The sequence below is a fragment of the Chanodichthys erythropterus genome, chromosome 11 (genome assembly GCF_024489055.1).
Source record: "Chanodichthys erythropterus isolate Z2021 chromosome 11, ASM2448905v1, whole genome shotgun sequence".
In the NCBI taxonomy this organism is placed as follows: Eukaryota; Metazoa; Chordata; class Actinopteri; order Cypriniformes; family Xenocyprididae; genus Chanodichthys; species Chanodichthys erythropterus.
Window position 1 is genome coordinate 57,322,696 of NC_090231.1, and position 14,948 is coordinate 57,337,643.

General features: G+C 37.9%; 1 protein-coding gene across 1 annotated transcript; it reads left to right on the forward strand.

The window, feature by feature from the left end:
- The first annotated feature begins 207 nt into the window (after nt 1-207).
- On the forward strand, nt 208-10,870 carry dhodh (dihydroorotate dehydrogenase). Its single transcript, XM_067401512.1, has 9 exons — nt 208-265; nt 3,928-4,140; nt 6,012-6,211; nt 7,010-7,092; nt 7,318-7,505; nt 7,754-7,867; nt 7,961-8,114; nt 9,749-9,908; nt 9,987-10,870. The coding sequence occupies exons 1-9, from the start codon at nt 248-250 to the stop codon at nt 10,066-10,068; spliced, it is 1,212 nt and encodes a 403-aa protein (XP_067257613.1). The 5' UTR covers nt 208-247; the 3' UTR covers nt 10,069-10,870.
- The last annotated feature ends 4,078 nt before the right edge of the window (nt 10,871-14,948 follow it).

The window sequence follows — 14,948 nt, forward strand, 5'->3', positions numbered from 1 at the left end:
TTTAAAAACATATTACACGACTAACCAAATGTATCATTAACTGTGTTTATAATAATCATAACTGACAGTGTTGCTTGTTAAATGAATAATTCCTCTCAATTAACGGTTAATATCGCACATTTAGCAGTGTTATATAAATAATATCTCATGTGAATTTCGCTCTCGGGGTTTCGTTATTCTCGCGAGATTTTGTCCAGGAAGTGACTATCGAAGCGCTGCACGTTGTTTGGATGGTCATGCAACACTCATGGCGGGACGACTGAAGGTGAATAAGATGCAGCTCTTAGATGAAGTTTGTTAGTGTGTTTTTAAAGTGTTATCAGCTCGAGCAGAGCATGCATTTACAGCTGGCATATCTGGCACTTTTTCGATGTTTTGCGTTTCAGACGTATTAATTACGCTCCAAGTTAAACTGTGCGAATATGAAATATCAGTAAACCTTGTGTTTACATTTCTGTACTAAAGGCAAAATCGTGCACGTGCTTACAAACAAGGTTTTGGGCTTTAGTTCACATTTATAGTGTCATTCCATGTCAAATCAATCAAATTTCAGAAACTTCCAAGGATCCAAATTTTTGATAATATTTTTTTCACAAGAAAGACGAACATAAATAGTGATGAAAGCCAAATTATTAAATGTCATGGATGCAAAAGTATTGAGTAATCCACCATTTTGAAAAGGGGGGGTCAAAATGACCATTTTCACCTGAGATTTGAAGCCAAATTATAGGGGGGGGGGGGGTCAAAATGACTTTACAAAGATGGCAGCATCATAATATTATTCTTACACTGATTGGTAGGTTTTTTAGTAAAATATGTTGACTCGAGCAATCTTTGTTTCATTTTATACATTATATACTGAGTGCTAAAAATACACTGAAATGGTTAGATTGAGGCACGTTAACTTGCTTTCAAAAGTATATATAAGAACCCATATTCGAATCAGTTTTAGGGATATTTGGAAGAAGGGATTTTAACAGATTCTGAATCTACCAAGAGTTCAAGTACTTGGTATGGGAACTACATGCTGCCGCATTGACATCACAGTATCTCTGGGATTGAACTATATAGTAAGATGACCATTTTTCTGAAATGGAAACCGGGGACATTAACTATTTGAGTGGTCAAAATATCACCAAAATCTAATTTATCATCTATTTATTAAAAAACGGGGACAATACATTTTTGAATGTTTTTGTTTTAATTGTTGTGGGTTCCTTATATTATAACATTAATAATTCTTATGATTCAGTTTTGATTATTAGGATTTTTGCTCAGGTTTTAATACAATTCACCAAAAAACTATTACATGATTAATAAAAGCAGATCAAAACAATATGCTTGTTATAACGCAAGTATGACTTTACAAAATTACTTTACATTAAAAAAAAATAAAACAAGTGTAAGATTAGACAAATAAAACAGCATTTAACAAATATTTTTCACAAGCTGTTTTTACTGTATACAGAAATTGTTTTAACTTTTAACTATTTTTAACTATTATTTTGCATTTTAGACTCAAGCACAAAGTAAGTTGCACGTGTATTATTTATTTTTATTTTTTATTCATATCTGAGTGTACCTTCACCACGTGATGTAGTTAAGACATGTTGGAAAATGCTGCGTTGTGACTGCGGTACTTTTGTAGACATTTAAAATTGTGCAAAACAATCTCGCACCCTGTTGAGGCCCTGTTATAAAACATTCAAACAGTATTACTTTAATTTAACATGAATAGTTAGTATGTTACTACCTTTAAACTGATAACAATGTTTATTTTGATATTTGACGATAATGGCGCGGTCCAGATCCAGTTTATGTTCTTCATGAAGTAGCGGTGCGCGCACGACCAAGTGTAGCTGCAGAGCCCCCCCGTTGGTGAACATGTTCACTACACAATTGCTTCGATAACCAACAGGCTGTTGTATGCTGGTCGGGGTTTTTTTGTAATGTATTTGCGGGTTGTTTTGAAGGAGCTATAAAACGGGGACATTTCCGGGGACAGCCCAAGTCTGGGACAGAACACCAAAAACCGGGACTGTCCCTGGAAAACGGGGATGTCTGGTCACCCTACTATATAGGGCCTTAAAATAGGGCGATATATCGCATGTGATTGTCACGCGCATTTCGTCAGTAAAGCCGGTTCCCTGATTACCGCTAAATCGCCATCACCTGCTTTCAAATGTAATCAGGGAACCGGCTTTACTGACGAAATGCGTGTGACAATCACATGCAATATATAGCCCACCCATATATCGTGCGTTCATCGAGAGATCTACCGCTTTGTATTTGCTCTGGAGAGCAGAACAACGGCATAGGGGTCAGCGTCGCGGGAAGTGACTCAAAAGTGAAATGTGTATTTACAACTTACCAGGTAGTCCAATCTCCTCACCGACACTCCATGCGAGGTCCTTTTTATTCCTTCCTGTCTGAAGTATGAACTTGTGTCATAAATCTCTGGGTGACTGCTCACTGATAATATCAGTTGTTCCTCCATTTTGAATGAGTGACTCCGGGCGGGCCTGCCGCCACAGCAGCAAGCAGGCTCCTGATTGGTTAATGCGACGCGAATTAACGCCAAAGTTCAAATTTTTCAACTCGGGCGCCAGACGCAAATTTAATAGTGCTGGCTAATGCTAATCGTAAATTCTCTTAAGATTATTATTATTCACGTCGGCACAAATGATGTTTGACTTTGCCAGTCGGAGATCACTAAAATTAACATTAAAGAGATATGTGAACTCACAAGTACAATGTCAGAAACAGTAATTTGCTCTGGTCCCCTTCCTGTTCATTGGAGTGATGAAATAGTTAGCAGATTATCATCATTCAGTGGCTGTCTAAGTGGTGTCCGCAGAATAATATAGGTTAAATATTTTATATATTATTGTGAAAATAATTTTTTTGGCACGTGTGAGCGGTGTTGATATTTTGTTAGAAGGAAACAAGATACATTTCTAGTTTCAGTAGTATTTGTTCTTCAGACATTCCCCTTTAAACTCTATTAGTATAATCAGCTTTTTGAAAAGTGTCTACATTTGGTTTTCGACCATTGAAAATGGGTAAAATTAAACAATTTGGACATGGAGCCGCATTGAAGATTAAAATTATTGAAGATTATTAAGAATGAGAATCTAGGAGGATATTGAGATTTATGGCACTCAGATGTTCTATATGCAGTTGTTGATAGCAAAAAAAAAGATGCATTTCTAGTTTTAACAATATTTGTTCTTCAGATATTACTCTTTAAATGATGAAAGAATCAGCTGTAGTGACCCACATTTGGGTTTTGACCACTGAAAATGTACAATTTACCAATTTACTCATGGAGCCAAGTTGAGATCCCCATATGTCTGGAAATGAACCACGTTCGACGTTAAATTAAGATGCCAAAAGAAAAGTGTGTTAAGAACCAGAATATAAAAGGATATTAAAATATCTTGAAATACTTCTTGAGTTGCTGTTACAGCCATGTAAACTTGGGGTAAAGAAGTGTTTTTCCCATTTTTGAACTGTCACCGTTGGCGTACAATGTAACAAAGATTGCTGAAGTCAACAGATTTTACTAATAGACCTACCAATCTCTGTATAAAAAATAAAATGGTTCTGCGATCTTGATAATTTGGCTCCAAATTAACTCAGGTGAAAATTGTCATTTACAAAATAGTGGATTACTTAGTAAAAATACATCCATGACATTTAATAATTTGGCTTTCTTCTTCATTTATGTATTTCTTTCACCAGAAAACAATGATTAAAATCAAAAAGTTTAGCCACAGACTTCTGGTTGATTTGAGACGGATTGACCTTATAGTGTCCGCTTGGGATCCTTTCTTTTCCTTCTCTTATTGTGAGTTCAGCAGATAATGGATTTTAGAAAAAAGGATGGTCTCTTGTTACTCAAGTATCCTCTCTTGCTCTTTGCAGAAACAAGCGAAAGATGCCTTAAAGATCATAGGATGTGGCAGTGCCCTGTTCCTAGGACACCTTGCGGTCTCCGGAGACGAGCGCTTCTATGCCGATGCTCTCATGCCAGTGCTGCAGAGGTTTGTGGGAGCAGAGACGGCTCATGTTATGGCTGTCCGGTTGATTGGTCTTGGACTTGTGCCTCTCAACAACTACAAGGACCCAGCCTCACTGGTCAGTGTGTTATACACTAGTGATAGACTGCTGTGTTGTTGATCAGGCTGATTAATCATTTGAGATAGTTGGCACTGGCCGATAACTATGCCAAATTGAAATGTCAGTCATTGGTGTGTCAGTTTTAAAATTTACAAATATTTTTGAGTGAATAAAATTACTGGTGTGTAAAATAATTTGTGTGGATATGCACAAAGGACAAGCATCTGTACAAATGTTTTCAGATTTATAAAAGCCAGAACTTGTGTGAAATTCCCTTTAGAAGTCCCAGTCAGGTGGGCATTTTGCATACATACTCTTATATAGTGTTATATTGCTGAAACGTGCTATACAAATTAAATTATTATTTCTACTGTTCCCATCACATTTCACTTAATACATCCAGATAGTGCTCTTCATAATGTTGGGAAATGCAATTTTCTGTAGGCTTCTGTACATGACACCAACAGCCAGGGCTTAAACGTTTTGCCACTTAAAGGGTTAGTGCACCCATAAATGAAATTTCGGTCATTGATTACTCACCTTCATGTCATACCAAACCCGTAAGACCTTCATTCATCTTCGGAACACAAATTAAGATATTTTGTTGAAATCCGAGAGCTTTCTGACCCCCCATAGACAGCAATTCAATTAGGACTTTCAAGGTCCATAAAGGTTGTAAAGTCATCGTTAAAATAGAAAATGTGACTACAGTGGTTCAACTTTAATGTTATGATGTGACGATAATACTTTTTGTGCACCAAAAAACCCCCCAAAAATAACAACTTTATTCAACACGTTCATGTTGTAAACACAGTGCAGTGCTTCCGGGTTCTACATCAGAACGCTGGCTCAGTATTGGCCAGTTCCTGCGTCAGCATCACGCGCATGCGTCATGTGCTCACGTGAAGAGTTTTGGAGACTGGTATGCAACATTTTTAACACACTTGTCGCCACTTATTGGAGTAAGATGTAATACTGTGATACAACCGTTATTTGAAGCGCCAAGTTCGTTTCAAAAAGTGGTTTGCTCTATTTTGATTGTAATCATAGACATCAGCGTTTATATCCTAACTTTAAACGTTTATCTCAATACTTCTGTGATGATTTTAATATTTGTAACACAGAGAAATAACTACTGTGTGGTTCAAAATTGCACTCTCTGGCTCACGCGGCTGCGCGAACACAGATTTGAATTTTGTCAAAGGTTTAAAAGACACGGGTAAATCTTTGTCATTAATAAATATAGCCTCACGTCCAATTTGGTGTGCTCTTCGTCAAATTCGTGAATGCATTATTCAAGAACGGTTGGCATTATCAAAAAGGTTTTGAAAACTTTTTGCCAGCATGATCTGAAGATGATGCGATTCATGAAAATCAGATGAACCGTCTAGGAGGAGTTAGAGTTTTTGGCGGGAAAATTTTCATTACAGAAAATGACGTCATCATGTACAGTTGAATCATCTTGAGCCAAGGGAAAGGAATTTCATTTCTAGCCCTCACAATTCAAAAGTTATTAGCATAAACATGAGTGAAACTTTGGACGGGTGGTGGCGCTAGAGGGATTGAGCTAGAGATTCCAAATTGGCTGCAGTTAATGTTGGGACTGTCCTCTATCAGGCTGGTGCGTTAAATGCTTAAATAATTTTAACTCGTTATTTTTTCCCATAACTAATGTTAAATCAACAGCCCTAGTTTTCACTTTTCACACAGTGGTTGTCAACATGCTTGGCCATGTAGTGTATAAGTTATATATACTGTAGGACACTCTAGATTTTGGCATAGATCATTTGAAAAACCTTTATCGGTTCTGTGGGTCATGACAGTTTTATTAATATTTCAGGAAAAGTCAAAGTCATTTTTTATTATCACTTTTGTTTTTTTTCCATCAGGAAGTGCATGTGATGGGTCAAAAGTTCCAGAACCCAGTTGGGATAGCAGCAGGCTTTGACAAGCACGGTGAGGCAGTGGATGGCCTCTATAGACTGGGCTTTGGTTTTGTGGAGGTGGGGACCGTAACCCCAAAGGCGCAGGATGGAAACCCAAAGCCACGTGTGTTCAGACTGGAGGAAGACCAGGCAGTCATTAACAGGTGTGGCTAGACAAACCTACCATGCTATCCAAACTCTCAGAATGTACTTTTTTACCCTTTCACGGTTTCTTCTTCATCTTGTATTGTGTGATGAGTATAATGCATTATTTATAGAACTATTTAACACTTAAGTTAACACTTAACCCAACAATTTCTGACTGGACGATGTTTTCTATTTCCAAGTGAATAAAGGAAATATTCTCTTTGGTCTGTTTAATTTGCTGATGTTAACATCAAACAGTAAAAATGTCGTTAATATCAGTTGCACACCAAAATCGTCAGCCAGTGTTCTGTACAGATTTTTCACAGGCTTTCAAACAAGGGTGGAGTCCCTCCAGATGGAGTAAACGAGTGGTGTTTGTCCATGTTGCCGGTTTTGAATGCCAAATGCTGCTCGCCATTTTGAAAGTTTAAGTCTGGACTTTCTCTTTTAAAATGCTTAGGTTTTGAACAAACCACTAACATACGTATTAAACTGTAGCAGCATCACTACTACACGTTCTTCATTGTTTATGTCGCGGACATGAATGATGGCTTCAATTGCGTTATTTTTATAAGCAATTGTAAAAAGGCCAATAGACTTAAACATAACTCAAACTATTTAGTAATACTATAGTAGTACCATGGTGTTCGATGGAAATGTATCTTTATGATTATCAGAGAATTCAAAGAATACCATCCTGAGTGTTTCTCCAAAACATGGTACTTACCAAGTAAATGTCAAATAATTGTGTAATTATTGTAGTGTAAATATCTCACTAATATTTACAACTGTAGTGTGTTTTGTGTATATTTCAGATATGGATTCAATAGTTGTGGCCTTTCTGCAGTGCAAGAAAGGTTGAAAGCCAGGAAGTATGTGCAGTCAGAACTAACGAAAGGTAAATAAGACAAAACTACTTCAGTTTAGTCGTATTTATTGTAAAAGCAGCAGGTGTATGAGGTTCCTTTATCTTAACACTGTGAAAATATCTTTACATAACAATTTCCCTTAATGCCTTGGAAACAAAGACATTCACTGCTTTTTCCTACTTATTTGAATACATCTGAGCAGCTTTGCCAGGAAAGTCATGCTTCTCTGTAACAGCATAAATGTCCATTATCAGCAGGTAAACCTCTTGGCATCAATCTTGGGAAGAACAAGCTTTCTGCAGATGCAGTGTCAGATTATGTGGAGGGAGTGCGGACACTGGGCCCTCTCGCTGACTACCTGGTAGTGAATGTGAGCAGCCCTAACACTCCCGGCCTTAGAGACCTGCAGGGCAAGGAAGAACTGCGCCACCTTCTGGACAAGGTAGTACTTCATTCCAGTGCTGAATGAACATTGAAGGATTAATTTCATTAAATGTTTACAGAAGTGCCCAGTAATTGCTCTCAACAACATCCATACCAGTGTAGAGGAATCACTTCCTGCTGATACATAATATTACAGAACAAGTGAAATCTGTATTGTCAGATACAGGTTTTACCTTACATTAAAACAAATGAATGGCCTTTATGTTATTCAGCCTTACATTTTCATCATTTGATCTGGTTCTTCAGGTGCTTAAAGAGCGGGATTCTTTGCGGACGGAGAAGCGACCGCCTGTGGTGGTGAAGATCGCCCCGGATCTTTCTACACAGGACAAGCGAGACATTGCTGAGGTCATCATGGAGGTCAGTCTTCCATATAATTCACAGGTCAAACAAATATGTGGAAAAATATTGCAAAAATACAGGATTCTATTTTTTGCTTTGTGCGGTTTTTAGGTTGGCGTTGATGGTTTAATGGTTTCCAACACCACTGTTTCCAGGCCAGACTCTCTTAAAGACTCCAAAAAACATGAAATAGGAGGACTCAGTGGTCAGCCTCTGAAGGAGCTGTCTACTCAAACCGTGCGAGAGATGTACACACTGACCCAAGGTACCCTTAAACCCTGAAAGATCAAAGCATTATTTTTATCTTTACACATTTCATTTGTATTTAGACTGGTAGATTGAAATTGGTGTGACATGATTTACCGGTATTGACTATAATCATGATTAGGACTGTCACTAATGATTATTTTGGTAATCGAGTAATCAGTTGATTATTTTGACGATTAATTGAGTAATCAGATTTTTTTGTGGTAGTAAAAATAAGCCCAAGTGAACAATTGCCTTTAAAATGACTTAAAACAATGAGACAATAATTGGTTCAAATAAAGTATCATTATATGGTTTTATTGAACAACACTGTTAAAATTAAGATGTGATTAATCATATCTAACACATACAAAGTCTGTATTACATAATGTTTTTATATCATTACATATTTAATATATAAATATAATTATATATACACATTATACACATTAACAATCAACTTATGTGCGTTATGTATTATAACAAATGCCTGCAAAGGGTGCCAATGGCCTGGTGATTGTTGTTACACTTTACAGCATGATAAAATCCTTGTTTAATTAATAATATTAGCCAAACACTTAATTCATATGTCCACTCAATCTTGAATATCTGGGTGCCACTTTACAGTAGAAATGCTACAGCCAGTGTAATTTCTTGAACAAGAACATGTGAACATCAAAACATACAAACTAAATAAACGTTTCTTTTGAAATCGCGATGAACAGCAATTCGCATATTTAGAAATGTATCGATGTATTCTCCTGTGTTGGCGTAGGTTTGTAAATGATTTACATTAAAAAAATCTTGTGAAATGGCACACATTGCATTCTTAGATGAACGTTAGAAGCGACCCAAACTCACAGCATATGCAGAGATGAAGTTTGTTAACCGAGCTGTTTATTTATATGCATATTGCGCATGTTACTCGTTCCTGCATATTTTGTGCTCAAACCCAAAGTGCGCACGCATAAAACTGCCTCTCAGTACTAAATTAAGTTCTTTTTCACTGCTTATTGTGCTTAAACAGTCAAATACACACAAAATAATGTAAAAATGCTGGTCTTGGTGAGTATTCACGTAAACACAGTTATGTTTTAAGTGAACGTAAACAGTTGAGAAAGAAAATGCATGTGTATCATTATAATGGATCCATGTGTTAAAGTGACAGCAGCCTTATAAACCTGCTGCCAAATTATGAGATGTAAAAAATATCTATATGGCAGTTTTTCCCCATGGTATCAATGTCAAAATTGTGGCCAATGAAAATGCTGAGTGGCTAGTGACTTTAAAAACCAATAGTCCGAATGGCTGGTGAGCAAAAAAGTTAAAGTCAAGCTCTGAGTGCACACATGAAAATATGAGCCATAAATAATCCAATAAATAGGTGATGTGAGATTTTAGTTTCATTCATACTCTTTTATCAGTTTTAGGTAGCAAATAAGTGGATTGTTTCTTTTGTATACAATGGTGTGATTCATTGGCCGAAGAAAAATCTCAAAACATGTAAAGATGAATTTGACTGTTTTTTTGGGGGGGGGTTTTCCCAAGACTTCTATAGATGTAGCGATAATTCAATAAACATGTACAGCCCTGATTGAAATGCACAAAGTGAATTTGATTAATAAGGAAATAAGCTTTTGTGTGAGTTTGTAGGGAAGTTGCCGATTGTTGGAGTCGGTGGAGTGGCCAGTGGTCAGGACGCCCTGGATAAGATTCGTGCGGGAGCTTCTCTAGTGCAGCTCTACACAGCTCTAGTGTACCAGGGTCCGCCTGTAGTCAACAAAATCAAGAGAGAACTGGACGATCTGTTGAAGTGAGCATACCAATGTTTTTTCTATTTCTCTAGATATTAACATAATAGTATTAAACACATTTCTTTGTTTGTTAACAGGGCACAAGGTTTTACATGTGTAGCAGAGGCAGTAGGTGCTGATCATAGAGCCACAGAGAAAACTGCGAAACCACAGACCTAATCTCCAAATCTGATGTGCTGTCGGAGATTTTGGACTCTCATAATGCTAAACATTCTGAATTAACTGCTGGGAATTAATGGTCTTGTGCCACATTTACAAGACTGAAAGCACTCTTATAAAAATGAATTATGTTTTAGACATGTCTTGTTGGTGTTGTAAATTCTTGGCAATGTATCTGATATAAATATGTGATATTTGTATGCCCTCGAGTTAAAGGAATATATGAATTTGAATAAATGTGCACTGCTCAAGATTTGTATGTAAAATGTTACCAGTGTAAATCACTGTGGTAATGCATTTGATTTCATTACATTTCTTTGATAGAGATTCAAGTCATATCACTATTAAAAAACTAAATCATAATCGATGGCGGATGTAGCAATGGAAATTTGCGTGTCTCTACATTCATACAACGCTGTGTTGGTATAAGTTAAGATGTCTACCATAGTGAGCAGTTCCAGCTTAAAGAAAAAATTACTGGTGCACTTTTAATTACAATTAAAGCAAATATTATTTTGATAATTTTGTAGTTGTTAAGCCTGTCAGGCATACCCAGCTGAAACCTCTTCATAGCCAACTGAAAAGAGAAGTACAATTTGATCAAAGTTAAACCAGAGACTTTTCTGTGACTGCGGCTTAGGGGTGTGTGATATTGATAAAAATTGATATCTTGATATTTTCTTGGATTTTTCGATAACGATAATTAAACAATATTTTGCTGTTTGTATTTTTTTGCTGGTATCTTGGCTGCTTTAGCCCTGTCATGGATAAATAAATAAACAAAAACCACCAATTTCTTTCAAAAACAGATTAATTCAGGAATATAACACTATAGTGTTGCTCTGAGACGCACAACAGTTCAGCTACGGCTTTGTTTGGAATGATTTGTCGAAACGGGAAAAAAAAAAAACAATATTGTGTCTAAAATGTTAGTCGCTCAATGTTAAGTTCTTGCTTATTGAACTGCTGTACATAAATCTATATCATAATTTTGATCACTCATGTGATATTCAGGAAAATGGTGCTCTTGCTTGTGTAAATTTACTTGACTATATCATATAATATATAAATATAAAAAACAAAAACTCATACAGTTGGGCCCTATAAAATCTTTTTTCCAAATTCCATTTTTCTGGACTCTTGTTTTAATGGTTAAATTAAATTTTGCGATAAAAATGTTTGCATACTATTATTGTATGCAGTATAGTATATATTGTGTGCATGGTACACACATTTTCTGCATTGAATAACTGAATGACCTGCTGCATTTGATTAAATGTGCAATGTAGCATACAAGACGACAAGCATCATGTTATTACATATGTATGGGGGTGGGGGGTATTTTTTTTTTTTTTTTTTTTTGCACTGGATGTTATATAACTTTCTTTAATAAATACATCAAAGATAAATTAAAATATCGCGTGTAATGAAATTAAACTATAGTGTGACATGCACCTCTCTTTAGTACTTTAAATTGTAAAGTACTAAATGTTTTTGGAAAGAACACCAGTGTTTAGATGTTACACCTTGCAAATACACACTACATGCTACTACATGATCAGCTAAACAAATCACGATTACCTTTGGGTTGCCTCATGGAAACAATGTCTTTGTTTCCATGAGGCAACCCACACCTTTCATTAATTCTTGGATGAATAGGTGTGTTCCTTGTGTTGTGACAACATTTCCAAATCAACCTGGATAATCCTTGTTTGTAACAAATTGTGAGGAGGATTTAGAAACAACCATACCTGATCTTCAGAAATCTTATACCAAAGCCAAGAGTTACTATACTGTTTATTGTTGCCACACATATTCCATTTGTGTATGTTACCCCTCTTCAGTATTAACTAGGAAATTGTGTCTGTTTACTCAGCATGTTGCACCAAACTCTCACTCACAAACACAAATACATATGCAAAGCTTGTAAACAAAACATGTTGCATAAATTCAGCACCTGCTGGCAAGAGAAGTGTGAAAATATATTTTTTTAAATGAGTAATTTTTATGAATATCTTATTCACTGTGACTTGTTTTGTCATTAGTATGTTGTATCAACACCTACAAGTGATCCTATGTGTCAGGCAATTTTTAAAGAGTAAATTTACATTTCTGGTTGAGCTTGGAAAACAGACAGAACCTCCTCCCTCATCTGTGCCATCATCTCTCAGAGTGCTTGTGTTGCAGTGTTAATAGGGGCCATTCAAACAGAATGTGTTTTTCCATTCCACTGCGCTACTTTTCCATTATTTTTCTATGTAAATGTGCTAGACGAATGTTTGACAGTTGTGCTCACATCTTTTGCAGCATCTCACGCATGACACAATGTTCTAAAAACACGGCGCTCGAGTTAAAAAAAGTTCAACTTTTAAAAGACACATCTCGAGACCTTGCGGTTTTTCCCCATTCCACTGCCCGCGTCTCACGTTTTTTAAAGCAAAAAACGCGTTCTGTATGAACCAGCCGTTAGAGTTCAAGAGCTTTGGACAGTCACGGACGCACCACATATTGTATAAACGTTTATGATTACTCACATAACCCAGGTTCCCTGAGTTTACAGGAACGAGTATTGTGTCAGTTTGCTGACACATATGGGGAATGCTCTGTTTTCTCTGAATCCTGATTGGTTCATATCTGTGCACCTCCCCTGACAAATGGCATTTCAGCCAGCCAAAAAGGGTGGGGTTGACGGTCTATATAAGTCATGCAGGAATGCAGTGTCTTCAAAATCTTTCGACTGATGAGGGGCTAGCATGACTCGCTGTGCAGCATTGTTGCACAGCAAGTTAACTCAGGGAACCATAAACATTTCCTTTCTACATGGTTCACTCGCATTGCGTCAGTTCGCTGATGCTTATGGGGAACTTGCTCCAATAGCACCATGCTACATGCGCAGAACAGAAGCCACTCTGCGAGCCGAGAGCTAGGGGTACTCGATTGAGGGCCCCTTGACCAGCTGCATAAGAAGAGGCTCAGTCAGCGCCTGACTACACAGTCCTCAAGCATTTCAGACTGACAACACCTGTGCTTGAAGAGCAGGGTTGTCCAGGTCTGATGAAAAGGGATGGTGAGGACCAGCCGGCTGCCACACAGATATCTGCGATAGAGACTCCGCTAGACTATGCCCAAGAGTAGGCCATACCTCTAGTGGAGTAGGTCCTCACTCCCAAGGGGCACAACAAGTCCATCCACAATCCATTTGGAAATCCTTTGCTCCGAAGCTGACAAACAGCTGCTCTGATTGCCGAAATTGGCTAGTGCCCTGACGGGACAGAGTGGGTGCCTGCTTATTCTCTGCGAGTGCTGTCACCATCATTCTGAACAGGGTAGAAAATACTTTTGGCATGTAACCTTTTCTCGGCCTAACAACCCACTTTACTGTCATTACGGCTGAATTCAAGGCAGGAAGGTTCCACAGATAGAGCCTGCAGATCACCAACTCACTTGACTGACGCTAAAGCCAGCAAGAGGGCAGTCTTAAGTGAGAGAGACCAAAGGTCTCATGCTCTAAGAACTGTCGAGATGTCCTATGATGGGACCGAGCAAGGACGGTGAGGATTCAACCTCCTAGCCCCTCTGAGAAACGTAACAACCAGGTCATGTTTCCCATTTGATTGGCCAGCTATCGGGATATGATTCACAGAGATGTCTGCCACATACACCTTGAGCGTGGAGGGGGCACGCCCACCATCCAGCATCTCCTGCAAAAATGTGAGTACAATCTCGTAATTAGTAGGGTCTAGTTTCCGAGCTAAGCACCTGTTTGAGAAAATAGACCATTTCTGTGCGTAAAGGCTCTTTGTGGAAAGGGCCCTCGCCTCCGAGATCGTTCTCATGACCCCTTGAGGAAGGCCTGTTGACTCCCGTAGAGGAGTCAAACATGAAGGTTCCACAACTCTAGTTGGAGGAGATAAATTGCCCCCCCAATCCAACAATCCAACATGAGGGTCGCCCATGAGCTGAAGGCTAATCTGCCATCGTACAGGGTGCCCCAGCCCGTCTTGGAGGTATCCGTCATGATCACTTTACTTCTGGAAACCAAGCCCAGCATTATCCCGTTCTGGTGAAAGTGGGGGGATTTCCGAGGCCTTGATGCAGTTGTGGGTCACCTTGAGGGTGTTGGCCCCTGCACCACGCACAAGGTGGGACATGATTTAATACAAATCCCATATTTATAAAAATGAACGGTGGACATAAGTTTACAAATGGTTAATTAATAAAAGGGAATTAAGAGCCACAAACCTGTATAGATCACCCCCCAAAAAAATTGTAATTTATGAATGTGTTCATCATGTATGAATTTGTTTCTTCCATTCAACACAAAAGAAGATATTTTGAAGTATATGGGTAACCATATTGTTTTGGTCCCCATTGACTTCCTTTTTTTTTTTTTCTCCATACTATGGAAGTCAAGTCAATGTTTTTGGTTAACCGTATTCTTCAAAATACCTACTTTTGTGTTCAACAGAAGAAAGAAATTCATACATGATAGATACACTCATAAATTATGACAGAATTTTCATTTTTCGGTGAACACTGGACTAACAGTAGGCTCAAAGTACAGTAACACTGCTTCAGTGGAAACTGTAATTTTTTTTTTGCAAGAAAAGGGTCAGCGTCAACTTTAAGCTTTAATAATGTCTCCAGCTGTGGAGAAAATTCTTTCAGCTGGGACACTGGTCCCAGGAACACAAAGAAAGTGTTTTGCCTGGAGGGACAAAAGTGGGTACACTCCTTCATGCTTGCACCAACACTTATGTCCTCTGAGAGAGGTATACTGTAAGTGTAACTTCTCCGTATTTGCCAACTTTTTCCCATGCCCTGTCTGCAGCAGTAGCACTGACTACTACTGCAGCATAGGCTGCACCAAGAAGATCCAA